Genomic DNA, 18,140 nt, shown 5'->3' with positions numbered 1-18,140 from the left:
GCTTAAGCCAGTTTGAGTTAGCTTTTTGTTACTTGTCATAGAAAGAATCTCAATTAACATGTGTTCAGGGCAACTGAGATTGACAGTTGGCAGCTGATGTTAATATAATTCCATGAGTAATATTCCTGAATAATTTGAGATGAGAAGATGAATGTTGTCCTTGAGCTGCAAAACTTTACTTCTCTCCTTCCCTCATCTTTGTGGCCCCTTCCAAAGAGGTAACCCCCCCCCATCAGCATTTTATTTAGTTTCTTCTCTCCCTTCATACTTTCTTCTCAAGTAAATTTGCTTATTCTAATAGATGTCTGTTTATGAAATGAATGTCCTTACATCCTTGTTTCCCTCTTTTGGCAGCAGCTGAAGTGAGAAGTGAAGGCAACTCTTTGCCTATGTAGAAAATAATAATATTTAAAGAAAGAGACAGGAAAGTATATCTGTTATAAGCTTTTTCTTTTTTAGAATTTAAGCTTATGAGTTTATCTACGCCCACTATATTCATAATTACAGTTTTATATCTGCATACAAAAGCTATGTAAAAATCCATTTTTCCCAAATATACAAATTTTTTTTGGATAGTTTAAAACATTTTGATCACAGATTTCAACAGAGTTTTAGGCTGAAAAAAATATCACCATCTAGCAATATCACTTAACACTGTTTGCAAAACACAAATCTTCCAATGACTAAATCTTTTTCTATTCTGTAGTATTTTTCTGATTCTCAGGGCATGAAAACATTATGGGGGAAAAAAAAAAAAGGATTTTCTATGAGGAAAGCATGGAGAACCAATTTGGCTCTATGGTCAAATGAAAAATGCCAAGTTAATGAGAACCAAAAGAAAGAAGTGGCATAATGTCACATCAGCTCATTCATGCCCTGATAATTTCTGTATCAACAAAACATATGTAAAGTGTCTTCTTTTGTCTTACATTGTGCTCCATAATTTACATGAGTATTATCTGCATCCTGAGGAGGACAGATTTATATTTGATTGTCTTGTGCATAGGGCGGGTCAGCTTTAACTGTGCAACAGAAAGCCACAAACAGCGTTTTACCTGCACAATATTGCTCTTGAAGGCGGCATTAATTAATGTGGAAACATACTATAAATGCACACTTTTCGCATTTGCAAACATTTATACAGCACAGTAAAAATTCTGTGATAAGGCCAAACCTTTTTTCCCCCAGTCTGTTTTTCTTTTTTTTTTTTTTTTGAGTGTGTTTTTAACGCATTTTTTTTTTTTTAAAGATTAAAGTAAAATGTCTCAATTGTAAAAAATACACACCGGGCAAATCCTTACCTGGATAATAAATATCTACATCACAGTACAATAAAATTTCTTCTCTATAAAATTTAAATATGGATTATAGTCTATCACTATCAAAAGAAACACTATGCTAATATTTCCATATTATTAAAATAACAGGAAAAATTACGAGCTTATTTTAGAACCTGATGCCATAGCCGTTGGAAAGGGCACAGAGATTCAAACGTCGATCATCACTCTCCATTTGAAGAGGAACTGTGGCTTGGGTATTCACTTAAATTCAGTTCATGAAAAAGGTTTAGCCTTACAAATGCTGGCTACATTTCAAAAACCGTAAGACTGATTTCATAATTTATGACTCATGCAGCAAAAGGTCAATATGACACGAATAGGTTAGAGTTCCATAGAATAAAAAGGGATCACCGACAATGACATGCTTCGAGGGTGCTCAGCGGTTCCTTGGAGGCTGAGTCTGTGGGGGGCTTAGTGTCGAGGAGGGGCCAGGGCTTGTACCCCTGTTCAGGGAGGAGCAACAAGAACGGCGTTGCTGGTACAGAGCGAAGGCCTGGCAGTCCACCCCAGGCCTGCACTGCACACTGAAGAGCTGTCGCCCGGGGCACAGGTGAGGGGGCTTCGCTGGGCTGAGGCATCAACACGTCAAGCGCGTCATTGAGGACCGAGGCTCTAGAAAAAGCTCTGAGGCGGCACGTGGTGTTTTGAGCAGAATCATAAAGAAGAAAACATCTTACTTTTTTCATTGTTTCTGGAAATACTGCACGTCTAAATTGAACAGCAAGGTACACTTGAGGGTCACACACGCACACGCACGCGCACACGCTCACACGCACGCACACACACCCCACACCGCTCATCCCTAAAAGGGAAGTGATTTATAAATCCGAATCCCAGCATAATGGGTGTGTTCTCCTCTACTGAGACGTCTCCCTGCCGAGGGGGTGGGAGCGCAGGTGTGAAGGGTGTCTCCGTCAGGTCCACACTGGATTTGCAAGTCTGGACAATAGATGAAAAAATGTTTAGAAAAATCTAGAGCAAATCCCTCACAAATGAGTTTTATGAGATGGAGTCTTGAGATGCACTAAGTACCTCTGTCAGCTTCAGAAGGAAGGAGTTTAGTTTCAGAGTCATTATCTTTTGAGTCCTATGGCCTTTCCTTTCAACCTGAAGTGGGCTAAGGCTTGTCCTACTCCACATGAAGTATTCAGCCTTCAACAAGATTTCCAGACCAGCACTTTGCCTATTGAAGGCAATCATTTAAGGTGCCAAGGATCAAGTGTTCCTTTACTTGGGCTGGCTGGATGGCTGTTATATGCTATACCATTTGGCCAATTCTCGATCATGGTTAGTCCCCAAAGCATTCTGATTCAGCTTGAGATCAGGCTCTGAACTTATATTCAAATCTGGGTGTCCGATGTACTGAGGACCCTGTCAAACAAAATGAGGAACCCCTCCCCAGAAGGCCTGATGCTGCAGGACCCTGCCTGCTTGCCTTCCTCTCATTCCCTTTGGAAAGAAAGCTTGCCCCAGACAGCAGAGCTTCTCAGGGTTACCCTGGAGCACAGAGGTGGCTAAGTGTTTGTCTTCCAAAGCGTGGCTCCTCAAGGAGTCAAGAGAGGAAGCTGAAATATTAGCAGAGCAAGCACTTAAGGAGCCTGGCCAGAGACTGCCTAGACAAAACCAAACCCCAAAACGATCTGTCTGTAGATAAAGCAGGTAATCTGCCAATGACCTTCGTGCTTATAATTGTCAATCTTTTCACTTACTTCCTTTCTTTGGGTAACAAGTTCCATAGCAATGTTCTTGTTTCCTTTTTCCCAGAAGCCAGTACAATTGCTTTCATGCATTGAACATTTAATTCCCCGCTCCCAGATAATTTCCAATCACACTTGGAATTTTCAGTGCTGTTCCTCTTCTTTTTCCAAGGACTCTAAATGATTGACTAGTATTGTGTCAAATTATTATTTCAAGTCAATACCAAATTTATGTTCCTTAACTGTTAAGTGGGCCATACTTCTTGTCTAATAAAGTTAGGAATTTAAGTGTTAAAAAAAAAATCAGAGGAACCAGGTTTTTTCCCCTTGAAATGCGTACAATATTAAGGGCAGGAAGGGTTTTAGAGATCATGACTTATTCACCAGGTGAGAAAACCAAGACCTAGAATTACAAATCTACCAGCTGACAGAGCACGCCGTAGAACTCAGGCACCCAGACTTCTGGGCCAGTTATGCTCCACCAAACTTAAAGCATCTACTTGGTTTTCACAGTGACTTTCCTTCCTTTGTTTTTAGGTAAATCTCACTGATATGGCTTATTTTCCCCAATATTTCCAGGATAAGGCAGTAAAAGGTAGGCAAAGGAATACTTTATATCTACTATGCCAGTGGAGAATGAGATACATTCAATTGCATGGGTACATTCTATGCCCATTTTCTGACACTGAAGAGATGAAGTGTCACTGTTTGTTTTCTGGGCACAAGCTATTCTAGCATGGGCCATTGGGAAGGCAGGTTGGGCAGGAAAGGTAAGTGTGCACATGGTCTGCAGGTGTTTTCTATTGAGTATCTGTCAGGGTGTGCTATAAGAGGGACAGGAGGGTCAGTAGCAGGGCCAGTCTCTGTTTAGAGATAATCAAGCTATGCAGTGCCTCAGAGTCAGAGGGAAAAAGGGGACTAGGAGACATTTGTCAACGAGGGAAGGAGCTTGAGGATCTAACCAGAAGGAAGCATCCTCCAGCCATCAGGACACGAAGGGGCCCTCAGAACACTGCATTTCCTTCCACTCAGAATGTAGCTGCACTAATCTCTCCTCAGAATTTCTCTGGAAGAAGACTGAAATTTTAGCGTATCTTTCCTTGTTTAGAATATTTGATCCATAGAGAAATCTGTTGTCAGCTCAGCAAAGATACAACCTGGATAAAGAAGTTCGGGAGCTTGGGAGATGACAGATCAGATGCCACAGAAAAGGGGTGCCACCCTGTGAATAGGTTTGATTTCTGTAAGTGTTCTCTGAGCCTAAATGGGAAAGAAGCCTTCCTACTGTGAGGTAATACTATGAATTTTTGGAAACCATAGAATCACTGACATTGGTGAAGATTTCTAATTTCTCTGGGCTCACTGAAAAAAATTATTTTCCTTGTTGGCCTCAATCAGTCAATATCTGTACATCCTTGAGTCACACCCTTGTATAACTTGAATTAAATCTAATAAGGGTATAAAAATGATATTGGAAGGACAACTGATTTTTTAGGACACAAATATTCCTGTGCATTCCAAGTTACGCTCCTAGGAGACGATAAAGAGTGCTGGAAACAGCATGCTCTTGAACAGATGCAAATTTGTTCAAGTCTTTCCCTAAAAGGCTGAAAGCCACATCTAACTAAACGTGGTCTGTACTCTGCTAACTTCAGCCCTGCACACATCAGGATTGGGTGGAGGTGGTCGTATTATCTTGGTTTTAAGGCTTCTTTAGTGTCCTGCAGCGCCATTTTGCTGACTCGAGTCTCAGACTGGGGATGGGTGGGAGCTGGTGATGCTTGGTGCTGGTGACTTAATGATTGTCCCCCACCCCACCTCCACAACCGTCAAACCTTCAGAGCATTCACATCAAAGGACCGGAGAACGAAATGCAATAGTTTCAAGTACCCGCATTCAAGGGGCAATTTCATCCATGTCTATGCCAAGGACTACTTCCCTTTTCCCTCCCAAATAATCCCTCCTGACACAAAAAAACAAACAAAAAAGAGCTAGGCAATGGAATGAAATGACACCCAGTAGTGCTGTAGGAATTATGAGAATGAATCCAGTCAGTCTAATCCTCGAACACTTCCAAGAACAAAGGGGGGAAGAGTTCCGTGGGGCATTCCACCTTCATGTGCAGGAAGCGGCTGGCATGGCAGGCTCCTATCATCCGCAGGTCTGTCACCTTCATCAGGAGTTTTGGCCAAAAGTGTGTCACGTGGTGTTTTCGGTAATTGATATAGTGTTCAAAGGCCAGCAGGAAACTATCTTGGTACTTTTCTATTCTCTCAACACAGGCGAGCCCCGGGCGATCTGCGGGGAAGAGACAAGATGGACATTGATTCAGAGATGGAAGAGGGAAGGCTTGCTTTGTCCAATTCCAGGCCTTTAGTGGGAGGCGGGCAGATCTAGGGTCTTCCCTCTTAGCCATAAGCAGGGATGCAGCGTGAACTCTGGTGCTCCAGGGACCAGGTACCAGGGGAGTGGCATCATTTCTATGAAGAGAGGCAGTACTTTGTTCAGATAAATATCTCTGTTTAGATCACCTTCTTGGGTGTGAAAGGTGATGCCCCCTCCTAGGGTATAGGAGGAGAAGGCTGACAGCTGAAATATTCTGCAAGATGAGGGGAACAATTTTGAATTTTCACTGGCTGCCTGGGAGAGGGGAGAGGACTAGCATGGACATGCATAGAAAGGGGAGATATATGAAGGGACTGGGGACATTGCAGCAGGCCTGAGGCCAAAGGAGGAATGCGGAATAGTAAGACATTTCCTTGAGGACCAAGAAACACCATGTTTAACTTTGTGTTGTCTTCCAGGCTGCAATGAACTGGCCTTTCCCTTTCCTTATGCCTTTAGTAAAAGTGCTACCATAGCAGCCTTGTTTTACACATGATTTTGGAATTGAAATGAAAAGAAAAGGGGAGGGGAGCTGTGCCAGAGTCACCCCATGCAGAGAAGAGAACAGCTACAGTGGGAGCTGGAGTGAGAGGACACCGGGACCCTGGAAAGCCCAGGAAATCTTCCCAAGTCCTGCATAGACTACTGGGCTTCCCACAGTATGTGGCAGAGGCTCAAGTCAGTTTCCAAAAGTGATAAACAAAGGGGTGACACAAGGAGGCTGGACAACTGGGGAATAGCTGGGCTGCAGACACTTGGGTGACAAAAATAATCTATAAACCTGGATGAATTCCTCAAATAGCTCCAGGAGGCCCAACACGCCCCTGCTCAGTTCTCTTCAATTCAAATGAATTCACACTTCAAAGGTCCAATTCTGGAGGTGTTTGTATCAGTAGGAATCTAAACAGGGTTCTGCTTCATTGGAAAGGAAGAATCAGGGCTAATGTCTCAATTCGCCCTTCTGAGTCTAAACAAACTAACAAACCATACGGGCTTTTGGAATCCCCTATTTAGCTCAAATGGAAATTTGTACATTTTTATCTTGTGTTTTCCTTCATATTTGATGAAGCTGCTCTGTGGATTTGCTGGTTCTCCCTCTCTCCCTCTCCCCTATCTTCTCTCTTTCTTTGAGTGTGCAAGAATTTTCCACAGGATCCTTTAATTTTTAATCCAGATAGAAGATCAACATATTATTGCTTCGGATGTATTGTTTCAAAGGGAAAATACAATGTGGGTTTTGTGGCTAATGCCACAAAAGAGATAAAGATGAGATGGTCACATAGGTGACATAACGAGTACGAATTGACATTTTGATGATGCTTGAATCACACTGAACAGGTTTATGAAGAGAGAAACATTTTAAAGACTGAAGACCATTTTAACTCCTTAAGACAAAAGTTCTCAAAGGAATGTCTTTCAGATCATTTTCATTTTTTCTTTTTGCACTGCAGGACCAAGGAACTTAGAAGTAGTGGCTCTTGGAAAAATCTTTGAAGAAAAAGTCTAAGATATTGTGTAACTGAAATGGCACACAAAACAGGGGGCTTAGAACATCAGGCTGCAGAGGAATTGGAGACTTGGGGCTCCGACAGGCAGCTATCATTTGCCAAATGCACAGTGTCTTGTAATATTTTCCTGGTCCTGGCAGTATTAATGAAGAGGGTCCACATCACTAGGGAGGGTGGGTTGTGAAAAGTTATTAAGTTGTCCTGTAGCTGTCAGGCAGTGTCAGCCTCACAACGTGAGAGAACTGGGAAGAATCATTCACTTTGGTGTTTGATAGCGTCTGGCATCACATTCAGTTTTTGCCATCTCCACCTACTTCTCCCTTTATCTACCTTACTAAGATGATTTGCTTAATAATCTGTGAAACTGACCCACTAAAAAGGAAACATCTTATTATTCAGTAATAAAAATCCATTTGACGTACATAAGAAGATAACCACAAAAATGGATGCATGGCAAAAGCCTTTGTTACTCTGGAGCTGAAGGTTCTGCTGCACATTGCTCCTGAGATCCACTCTCTCTTTGTTAAAAAGGAAGGTTAGTAAGTGTTAGAGAGGTGTTAAAGGCAGACTAGCACCACACTGAGTCTCTCTCCTTCCCTTATTTGGAAGGAGATATAACCAGGAAGAGAAAACTGTCAAAGAAATAGCTTTCTCATGGTGTGATTCAACATTATTTAAAACTGTCTTTGTACCTCTAAAATCTCAGCTAAAAAAATTACCATGAGTCCCTCCAGAAATATAATTCCTGTGTATGTAGCTTAATTTCTTCATTTTAAAGGTCACTGAAGCCTGGAGAAGCTAGGGGTCACCCAAAGTCACACAGGGAGTGTGTGAAGAGAAGCTTGGATAAGCTATACATTTTATTTCTCCGAGAATAATTCTCCGAACGACTCTGGGCCCCATTTCTTGCTGGTTGTCGCTGGAGACCACCCTCAGCCCTAGATGCTGTCTACAGCTCCTTTCAGGGGAACTTTCCCCACGTGGTGGTTTACCTCACGAAGCTGGCACCGAGAGTCCCTAGAGCAAGTCTGCCAGCAAGAGGGAATCTTAGGTTATGTCATGTAATCACATGGGGGTGATGTCAAATTTGCCATATTCTCTTGGTTAGAATCAAGGCACGGGTCCTGCACACACTGAAGGACAGGAGATTATCCAGGGTGTGAACACTAGGAGGTGGGGAGTGTGGGGGGTTGGTCTGGAGTCTGTGTGCCACAGTGTACACGGGAGTTCATGATGCTCTTCTATCTACTTACCCTTGAAATTTTCCATAATAAAAGGAATTATTTCTTTTTGAAAAGTCTTCCATATCTAAATTTCCTATAGTAAATACATTTCTAGGTCAGCTTTAAAAAAAGAATTCTAGGCCAGGCGTGGTGGCTCATGCCTATAATCCCAGCACTTTGGGAGGCTGAGGTGAGAAGATCATTTGAGCCCAGGAGTTCAAGACCAGCCTGGGCAACATAGTGAGACCCGTCTCTCTCTACAAAACAACAAACAATTAGCCAGGCGTGGTGGTGTGTGCCTGGAGAGGCTGAGGCAGAAGTCTGCGATTAGCTGTGTTTACACCACTGCACTCCAGCCTGGGCAATAGAGCAAGACCGTGTCTCAGGTTTAAAAAAAAAATCCTACTGAGTTAACCAGGAAGCAGCAACTCTACAAAGGATTCTCGATGTATATTTTACCCACATATTCAGCCATTTATCCAATAAGCATTTCTTGAATTCTACTGAACATTGGCCTAGGTGCTGGATGTACAATTAGACACATTTATGTCCTCAAAAAAAAAAAAAAAGTCCACAGGGACTTACGTGGACAAGTGAAGCAGGTAGTTACAGTGCAGAGTGACAAGTGGCAAAGCACAGCAACACTTGGGTGCCCTGAAAATGCAGAGAACTCTGAAACCACTTCTATTTAAAACTATCTTCTCTGAAAGGGTTTGATGTGTAGTGGCTTACACACGGCTGCCCATTCTGTGCTCTCCTCCCACCTACAGGGGGACTGTTGAGTCCTGGCTGGCACTCAGACTTGTTTTGGCCAATCCAATGTGGATGAAGTGATGCTGTGTGATTTGAGACTGGGCCTCGTGGGGTCTGCAGCTTCTGCTTTCGTGTGCTTGGGACTCTTTCTCTTGGAAATCAACAGCTAAGTAAGAAGTCTACCCTGCAGGAGGAAAGGCCGCATAGAGGGAGGCCTGAACCAGTGTTTGATGTCCCAGCTGAACTCCAGCCATCCTGGATGTTTAAGCCACTACATTTTGGGTTGGTGTGCTATTTAGCAGTAGATAACTGAAACTTCAGTTGTAGCTAAGCCATGAACAAATTCTAGCTTGCATCCATGGTTTCCACACACAGAACTTAACACATAATCATGTGGTCACTCACATCCATATCTGGCATACCCCAAACCAGAAGGAGGCAGGTTTGGCCAAAGACTATGAAGAGGGCTGCAGAGTATCCACCAAAGGTGGATCACTTCATAGAGTCTTTAAGATGGCTCCTTTGGCTTCTTTCTATCCTGGGACACTGCAAAAAGCATCAGACATCTGACACCCCCCCCTTTAAGTTCCCAGTCCAGTGGCAAGCCTGCAATTTCTCACTGAAGAAGAGTGAGCTATGTTCTGAAGCTAAAGGGGGACTGAAAACTCAAGTGATTGGAATTAGCACTAGACAAACAAAAGCTCTTTGGATGCCCATGAACGAGTCTAGGCATACTCACCTGAAGACATCAGCAGGACGGCCTGAAGGAGGGCTACTTCAGTGTCATCCAGGTTGAAAGAAGACAGAGACATGCCCAGGTCAAAGATGGCGTCTGACACCACCCCAAGACCCCCATTTTTCAGCTGGCCCCGTGTCACTGCCATTTCCCCATTCAAGGTTAAAGTCTCACTTTCTGGGTCATAGCGCACAGCAGCGCGAAGGGACATGATCTCCATGCAGCAGCCTTTGAGGAGGATGATCTGGTCTTCACATGGCAGCTGAAAAGAACCAGCTCATGTCAGCAAAGAACAAATGGAAAAATGCCAGTCAGGAACAACATACAGTATCTCAAAAGCAATAGGAATAACCTTGTGACGAACGTTTGTCCCGCCTTGTTTGAGCCCATGGTTTTCCCTTCCCTACTTGGCTGCAGGCTTTCAACAACCATTTTTCATACTCAAAGTTGGCTGTAATCTGCACCAACTTTAACGTCAGGAGTTTGCATTGCTTTTATGACAGATCCAGTTCTCCAAACGCTATTACAGTCATGTGGGAAACTGTGCTGATAGCCCCTCAGTTTGGGGGTTTGTATTATAACTTCAACTGATGACTGCTTGAGAGCAGGGTTTATGTGAAACTCTCCATTTTTGTTTGTTTGTTTTTTTTGTCTTGTAGCTTGAATAGGTAACAGCTTACCCTACTGTTTAGCTGGCAACTGGGCTTCCTTTTGGTTTTTGAAGCACATTTGCTCTTGGAGCCTCTTGGCACAAAACTAGAGGGTTGTTGGCAGAGATACATGTTGCCCATGAGGCCCTGAGATACAAGCTTCATCTAAAGTCACCCAGGGACTTAAAGGCAGAGGGGAGAGCAGAATTCAGTCCTCCTGGCTCCCAAGGTTGTGTTCTTCTCAGCACCTTAGATACAGGATTGCTCAACACACTGGGTCTTTCTGCCACTGTTGCAATCTGCTTTTAAGCTCATTTGGTTACCCTGTTAATTAGGATTTGTGAGAATGTGGCAACATTAATAAAAAAAAATACCTTTGCTCATAGGCAACATAATAAAAACCAGAATCTTATTTTCTGGAAGGGGAGACTGTTTAATTAAATGCCATTATCAAAGTAGTTGGAAGGCTATTAGTAAATGGGTGTGTTTGATGAACTGGGCATCATGCCCAGATTTCCATGCATCACCTCATTTAATCTTCACAGCAGTACAATGAGGTAAATATTCGAATTCCATATTACTTACAGATGTGGAAATCTAGGCACTGAGAGGGTAACAAGCTGGGTGTGGGGGTGGGTGGTCACATGAATGTTTCATGGGTGAGGCTAGGATTTGAAACTGGAACTGTCAGAATCCAATGCCAAGAGAAGAAGGAAACATAACTCTTTTTACCATGGATATGACTGAGTTTCCATAAACAACAAAGATGTGAGTAACACCTAATATCTATCTCTTCATTAGAGCAGTTACAGATTCCTTTTGGGAAATGCTCTTGGCAATACTCGACCAGTCCAATTTAGGTTATTATATAAAAGTAATACAACTGAATTATATCTAAAATACTGGGCATTTTATATTTTTCACTAGCTCAGCCTAGTCACTTTACCAGTTAATTTCAAACTCCTTGGCTTTTTCTTCAGAATAAGTCATTACATATTTGATCTGGAATCCATACATATGAATTCTCTCCTTCCACTTGTTTTTTATAAAGCACTGTGATTTGCTTTTGTCTAGGTGCTGTTTGTTAAACACAGATTGCTGGCCCCAACCCCTGAGTTTCTGCATTTCCCCCAAGTTCCCAGGTAATGCTTATGTTGCTGGTTCACAGATCCCACTCTTGAGAACGACTAGCATAGAACAGCAACAAGAAGTTACTAATCAGATCAAACCATTTATTTTTAAAATGTGTCACAAAGTATGCAAACTTGGGCAGGCCCCACCTTTGAAACCAATTCTGATTATAGATGAAGTAGAAATTTTCCTTTCCAAATTTCTAGTTTAAATACCAACTGTTGAAGATTAGTTCAAATTTAAATAAAAGCTGAATAAGTATTTGCAAAGGATCACCAATGGTTTAAAAACTGGGCCAGATGCCTTTTCCTTTAAGAGGGATTTGTAGGATCCTAGTGAGATTTGTTTCAACACGTGGGCAAATAATCTCTTAGACACCTGCCAAAATGCTTTCATTGTGAGAACACTCAACAAGGGCCTGACAGGCAGAGATGCAGGGATACTCCCACAGGTTCTTCCTGCCTCCTTAGGAGAGCATCACTCAGGTTGACTGGCAAAGACGACAGGGCCCTGCACTCTAGGAGTGATTTTGCATGTTGTTTTGGCAGCTCTGCCAGCGATGATTTTAGATCTTGTGAAGCCCCTGGTGTCATGCCAGTCTTGTTTGGTGGGTTGGCATGGATCTTAGAAGAACAATTATCATGAACACAGTTTGAATAGCAGATGTGATAAACTGCCTCTGGCAAGAGACCCCTGGCTCTCAAGACCACCTGAGATCTCCAGCCCACTCTACGGGTAGCTCACGAACCTATACAGTTAATTCCTCTCTTTTGGGTTTCCAAGAGAGTATCAAAGGCTAAAGGTCATCAGGAGGCCTCAAAGACAGAGGGCACATGCATCTCTGCTGTAAAGGTGCTCCCACCATCCCACCGCCATCGTCTTTTGTAATCGGCAGACCACACGATATCAGGGTAGAAGGAGAGATGGAATCAAAAATGCAACAGGCTTGGACTTTTAGGGAAACTTGGATAGATCAGCTTGCCACAACCTGTGCTTGAAAAGTTCCGTGTTGACCCCTCACCCTTGCACAGACGAAAGCGCACAGTATGTTTGCTCCTGGTGGTGGAGACGGCTGCTGCTTCTGTTTTCTTCCTTCAACTGAAATATATCTTCAGTGGTTTACATGAGCTTTACATTAAAAAAAAAGAAAAATCTCTGGGGGGGGGCATTCAAAGGGCACCATGTGACTGGCAGGCTGGCTGGAGCTGTAGAGGTGACAGACTCAGTAGAGTTCCTCCTCAGACCCAAAAACTGGGGGCAAAGGGACACAGCCAGATAGAGGACCAAGAGAGGTCCAGGAAAACACAACCATCCCCACAAACAAAACAGAAAGATGACAGCCAGAACTGGCAGGAGTGAGGGGAAACAAGCCCGTCGGTGCGGATGTGAGAGTGCACGTACTTTCTCTTTCGAGGACAATTTGGCAGCACATGTCAAAAGCCTGTGTATCTTGGTCCTTAAATTCCATGTCCAGGCTTTACCCTTCAGACATAGTCAGTGATGTGAGCAGGATATAGTTGCCAGAAAATTCACATTAGCATATTTTTATTAGTGAAAAATTGGAAATGAACTATAGATCCAGTAAAAACAGATAACACAACTTATGGCAGATGTATTCTTTGGAATACTATGTGGTCATTGAAAATCATTTTGTGAAAACATATGTAAATGCTATGTCCTCCCATTGAGGGTAAAAAGTTAGTTCAGTGACAGGTGCTGGTAACGATCTGTTTCTTTATCTTGGTGCCGATCATGTGGGTGGGTTCAGTTTGTAAAAATTTATTGAGCTGACTCTTATGACATATATACATTCCTTAATAAGAAGTTAAAAATAATTTCATACACAGTACATTGTGGTATACATTAAATATATTTTATACTTCATATATATGTATGTATGTGTATGTCTGTATGTACACACATAAATATTTGAAGAAAGACTAAAATAGGTGCCAAAATCTTGTAGGGTCACCATAAACCATTACCTTTATTATGTTGTATAAATAAACCTTCAATGAATATGTATAATTTTTGTAATATCCTCTAAAATGTTAATAGATGTCTACTTTTAAAAAGTGTCAAAGGCCTGGGCAGCTCCATGGCCAACACAGAGATATAAGTCAAAGTCCCTTCCTCAGTACCTACTGACTTCTTTAGGTGTGGGGTCTGAGTCATTGCTACTGCAAGGTTGTGGGTACTAGCATATCGGGTACCCTGGTGCTATAGCTGAATGTCTGTATCCCTTCAAAATCCATATATTGCAACCTAATCCCCATTGTGATGGTATTGAAGGCGGGGTCTTTGGGAGGTGATGAGGTCATGAGAGTGAGGCCTTCATGAATGGGATTTGTGCCTTGTAAAAGAGATCCCAAATAGCTCCTTTGTCCTGTCCATCATGAAGGGGACACAATGAGAAGACAGCTGTCTATGAATCAGGAAGCAGGCCCTCACCAGACAATCTGCTGGTACCTTGATCTTGAACATCCCAGCCTCCAGAACTGTAAGACATACATTTCTATTGTTTTTAAGCCACCCAGTCTATGGTATTCTGTTGTAGTGGCCTGAACTAAGACACCTGGCCCCTACCACAGTGAAGCTGGGGCTAAGAGGGTGGCAAACGTGCTCTCTCAGCTAGGTCTATGGGCAAGATGTCTGTTTCCCGAAGCCCACTTCCCTGTCCTTCTGGGTATGGCTTCTGTGGAGGCTCAGAAATCGGCAGTGAGAAGTGTCCCCATAATGTCTGAGGTCTCTGTGTCCCTCTGATTCTAGCTGGGCTCCCATTATTGCAGACTCAAAGACACAGGAGAGCTGGAAGCCAAGGCAGCAGGGAGTCATTCCAGGTGTGGAAACTTAGCTTCTTTTTAGGTGAGACCAGGATCACTTATCACTCAGCCCGCTTACCTAAGGGGCTCACAGCTGCCCGTGCCCCTCTCTATTTGGTATCTTTCTGGTCCCCATTGAAGGTATACAGAGCAATAGACAAGCACCTTATGAAATTTGTTTTTAAAGTTCTCCAGAAAACATAACCCCATTTGATTAAAAACTAAACAAAACAAAAGGAAGGTTAGAGGCAGGATGGAAATGTAACAGATAAAATAAAAGCAGTATTAGCAGCTAAACTTTATGGAATACTTATTATAACCCAGGCACTGTCTAATCTCTTTACAAATATATTATCCCACTTAAAAACCCTTTCAACAGCTCTAAGAGGTAGACACTATTGTAATCCCCATTTTAAAGATGAGATAAGTGAAGTTTGAAGATATTGGATAACTTGTTTAGGATTCTTGCCCATGTAGCTGACTGTAGAGACTGTGGCATCTGCCACCATACGGCAGGCCTGATAAAGTTCAGGTGTCCCAGAGGGAAAGTCGATGAACTCTGGTGGGACAGCTCTACAGGGTGCCCGGAAGATGGGACAAGCAAGAGTAAGCTTATAGGAAAAGAGGAAAGATTTGTGGGGATATTATTAAGAGCCTGGTTCTGTGAGGGGCATTTAACTTATTCTTGAGGATTAAGAAATGACCACGCAGTCATCTCACTGGGATATGCAATGGGAAGAATACAGACCTAGATTCCAACCATGAGGTCACATTTGTATAACTTAATCTCTTTGATCTTGATTGTCCCCTCCGAAAATGGGGTTAATACAAGCGACCCTGCAAATCTGTTAGAAGGATTAGATTTAATGTAGGCAAACCCGAGTACCTGACTGTGGTAACTAGGAAATCGTAGGTGCTGAATAAATGGAGTCTATTGCTATCATTATTTCTCAATGCCTGGAATCAGGGGGATGAATAGGATCTTGATGGGCCTTACACGGACAAGCTAATGAATGATGACTAAATACAGAAAGTGGGGAATACAATGAAATAGAATGCATTTTCATTTTGTACTGACGTTGCTTTCATATGATTAAGTCCCTACTAATTAACATTAAATTGTAAATAATACCCTGTATTCCTGGAAACTGGTGAAACCATAATTAAAAATAATGCAGAAGGAAAAACAACATCCTCACCTCACAAAACATAGGCAACTTTTTGGCAAAATCCACCACTCTGGTAATTGCTGGTGTGATGATTTTTGTAAAATGGCTGAAGGCTTCCAAGTCAACCTTTCCACCTTCTGGGGCATTGACTATCGGTGCTTGTCCAATGTCTTCTGGCTAAGGAGGAGAAAAAAGAAAGATTTAAATGAAGAAGTTGAAGGGAGCTTTGTTTATCATAGTTCTTATGTGGCAGAAAATCTCTTCTGAACTGATATCCTGTACAGTTTCCAGTTTTCATATCATTTATTAACAAACTGTACAGTTTACACATCACTTATTTCTTTGACTAAAGATACATGTCTTGGCCATTGCTTTAATAGGCCCCCAGTGACAATGTTTACAGGACTGTTGCTACAAAGAGTGAGCGAGCAAGAGAGAGAGAGAGAGAGGAGAAAGGACAGGAATTTGGGTCCTGCTTCTGAATGCACAAAGGGTGTATACTTAGGTAAGGTGACATAAATTCCAGGGGCTCTGGGATGGCATATTCAGAGTACTGTACATGCTGGTGTGTGTGTAGGGGGGAGGTGGGCACACTGTGGGCAGTGATAGAGCAGAGCGATGGGTGGGCCCTAGCAAACAGTGAAATGTGGATTCTTGCTTCTGACCCACCTGGGGCTTGAAGTTCCCCTCTGCCCTACGCACTCCAGTTTGAGGTGGTCTCAGCTGAGGGTTGAGGGGGAAGATTGCTAGGCTGTCTACAGGCAACTTGGCAAACCTTAGGGCAGAGTGGCGAATTTACTAGTATTTAATGTCCCTAGGGCAGTTCTCTGCTGTTTATTTGCTCAAGAACAATCCATGGCCTTGCTGCTCAAAGTGTAGTGCGGCAGCCTGGGTGTCACCGGGGGGCTTCTTCTCAGGCCCCTCCCCAGACCAGGTGGTACAGAATCAGCATTTTCGCAAGACCTCCAGGTGACTTATGTGTTTCCCAATGTTCACAGTAGCCATCTAACTCGTAAGTTTCTCATTCAGTGACCTCCCTGATGCGATCTGTGTCCATGTGTCTCCTGCTGTCACCCAGTGCTTCCTTCGGGAAGAGTCTGCTCCACTTCTCCTCCTTGTCTTTGTGATGATCATAACCACCATTTATTTGTGGCCTACAAGTGAGCCAGCCGCTTCGCACACTACCCTGTCTCAAGTAGTCCTCATTCAAATCCTGATTTGCAGGTGAGCAAACCAGGGATCAGAAAGGTTAAGAGCAAGCTGCTGAGGCCAGGCCTGCGATCTGGGTGACCCCGACTCCACACAGCAGTCTCCCCAGAGCTCCACACTTCCTCACCCCTACTGCAAGGCTTTTACTCCCTGTGGACCTTTTGACACTAATGAACAGAATCTCTACTCCTCTGAACACCCTCCTTGCCAGCCTCTCCAGCTTCTCCCAGGAAGATGTGAATGTGACCAACGAGATCACAGACTCAAGCCCTATCCAGTGGTGATGGCCACCTTTGCCTAGAGCCACAGTGAATAGATAGGAACAAGGCCAGTTCTCTTTTCTGCACCCAGGGGCTTGGAGATGGGGGTGGGGAAGGGGGATGGGAATAAGGAACTGACACTGTGCGTGAGCTGAGCAAAATCGAATTCCTCCCTTGCAGAGCAGTGAGGACATTGCCAGTGGTGAGACTAGCCTAACATAGTGGCCCCCAAACTTCACTGTGCATCAGTCTCACTTGATTTCTGGGCTCCAACCCCAGTGTATCTGATTCAGCAGGTCAGGGATGGAGCCTGGGAATCTGCATTTCTAACAAGTTCCCAGGACGTGCTGATGAAGCTGCTCTGGGCCCACTCTTTGAGAACCACTGAGTTAGCAGTAACCAAGTTCAGCTTAGAGTAATCCAGGTCCCTTGCTTCCTCCCACATATCTCCCATTACTGTTCACATCCCATTTTTAGCAGAAGGAAAAGCAAAAGATGATTCTTTTACTCGTTTACTCTCCTTGCTGCCAGAGCACCGGGGTCAACAGGAGCAGCCCAGGAGTCATGGTTACAGCCTCAGGGGAAGGTTTTAAAAACGTATTATTAATACAGAACAAATGCTGGCAGCATTTAACTTTTTATTGATCATCCAGCAGTGTCTTCTGTTTATTTTTGACTTTATTTTATTTTTGTGTGTGCGTTGCTGGCAGTGAGTGGATGAAACCTGGTTTCTGTCATGTTTCATAATGATTGACACTGTTTTGGGGCAACTGTTGGCATAGCAAGCCCATGGAAGGCTACTGTTCAGCTGGCTCTCTGGGTGCCGACAGAATTGATGAAATAATCACGTGTACAGCCTCCTTCTCCTTCCCTCTTTCTCACCTAGATTTAGCTAAAGGAAAAGGTATCTCTGTTCCTCCTTTGGGTAATGCTGCTCCCCGCAGCCTTCAGACATCCCTGCTCTTCTTTATAATTTCTTCTCATTCCTGAAACTGAGGCTCATCTCACTGACCTTGTCTACTTGACAAGTCTTTTATGAAGATCAACTGATAAAAGGAATGTGGGCACACATTCAAAAATGTAGAGTTTTATATACATATATATATAAATGGTATATAAATATATATTAATTACATATATCATATAATTATATATATGTAGGATGAACTTTTTAAAATAAAAATAAAATTAAAAAGTGTAATAACGTCATTTTGGCCTGGTTGAATCTAAACATTGCTCAGGGAATACTGATAGAGC

The 18,140-nt window shown here is 43.0% G+C and overlaps 1 protein-coding gene and 1 long non-coding RNA gene across 24 annotated transcripts in view; one reads left to right on the top strand and one right to left on the bottom strand.

Annotated features, from left to right (window-relative positions):
* Positions 1-429: 429 nt before the first annotated feature.
* Positions 430-18,140, bottom strand: part of LOC105488927 (thyroid hormone receptor beta) — a 381,615-nt gene continuing 363,904 nt past the window's right edge. For all 18 annotated transcript variants that reach the window (XM_071090815.1, XM_011753445.2, XM_071090812.1 and 15 more), the window contains 3 exons: positions 15,445-15,591; positions 9,646-9,904; positions 430-5,335 (listed from right to left, as the gene is read on the bottom strand). In XM_071090815.1, the coding sequence (XP_070946916.1) occupies positions 5,094-5,335; positions 9,646-9,904; positions 15,445-15,591 (648 nt within the window). In that variant the 3' untranslated portion in view covers positions 430-5,093. The remainder of the gene's footprint in view (positions 5,336-9,645; positions 9,905-15,444; positions 15,592-18,140) is intronic.
* LOC139361856 (uncharacterized) overlaps positions 13,785-18,140 on the top strand; it is a 59,972-nt gene continuing 55,616 nt past the window's right edge. For all 6 annotated transcript variants that reach the window (XR_011619632.1, XR_011619628.1, XR_011619627.1 and 3 more), the window contains exons 1-3: positions 13,785-13,923; positions 15,795-15,919; positions 16,444-16,638. This is a non-coding gene — a long non-coding RNA (uncharacterized lncRNA). The remainder of the gene's footprint in view (positions 13,924-15,794; positions 15,920-16,443; positions 16,639-18,140) is intronic.

This window comes from Macaca nemestrina, chromosome 2, assembly GCF_043159975.1.
Source record: "Macaca nemestrina isolate mMacNem1 chromosome 2, mMacNem.hap1, whole genome shotgun sequence".
Taxonomy (NCBI): Eukaryota; Metazoa; Chordata; class Mammalia; order Primates; family Cercopithecidae; genus Macaca; species Macaca nemestrina.
Note: the sequence above shows the minus strand (reverse complement) of the source record. Positions and strands in the feature narration are given on the sequence as shown.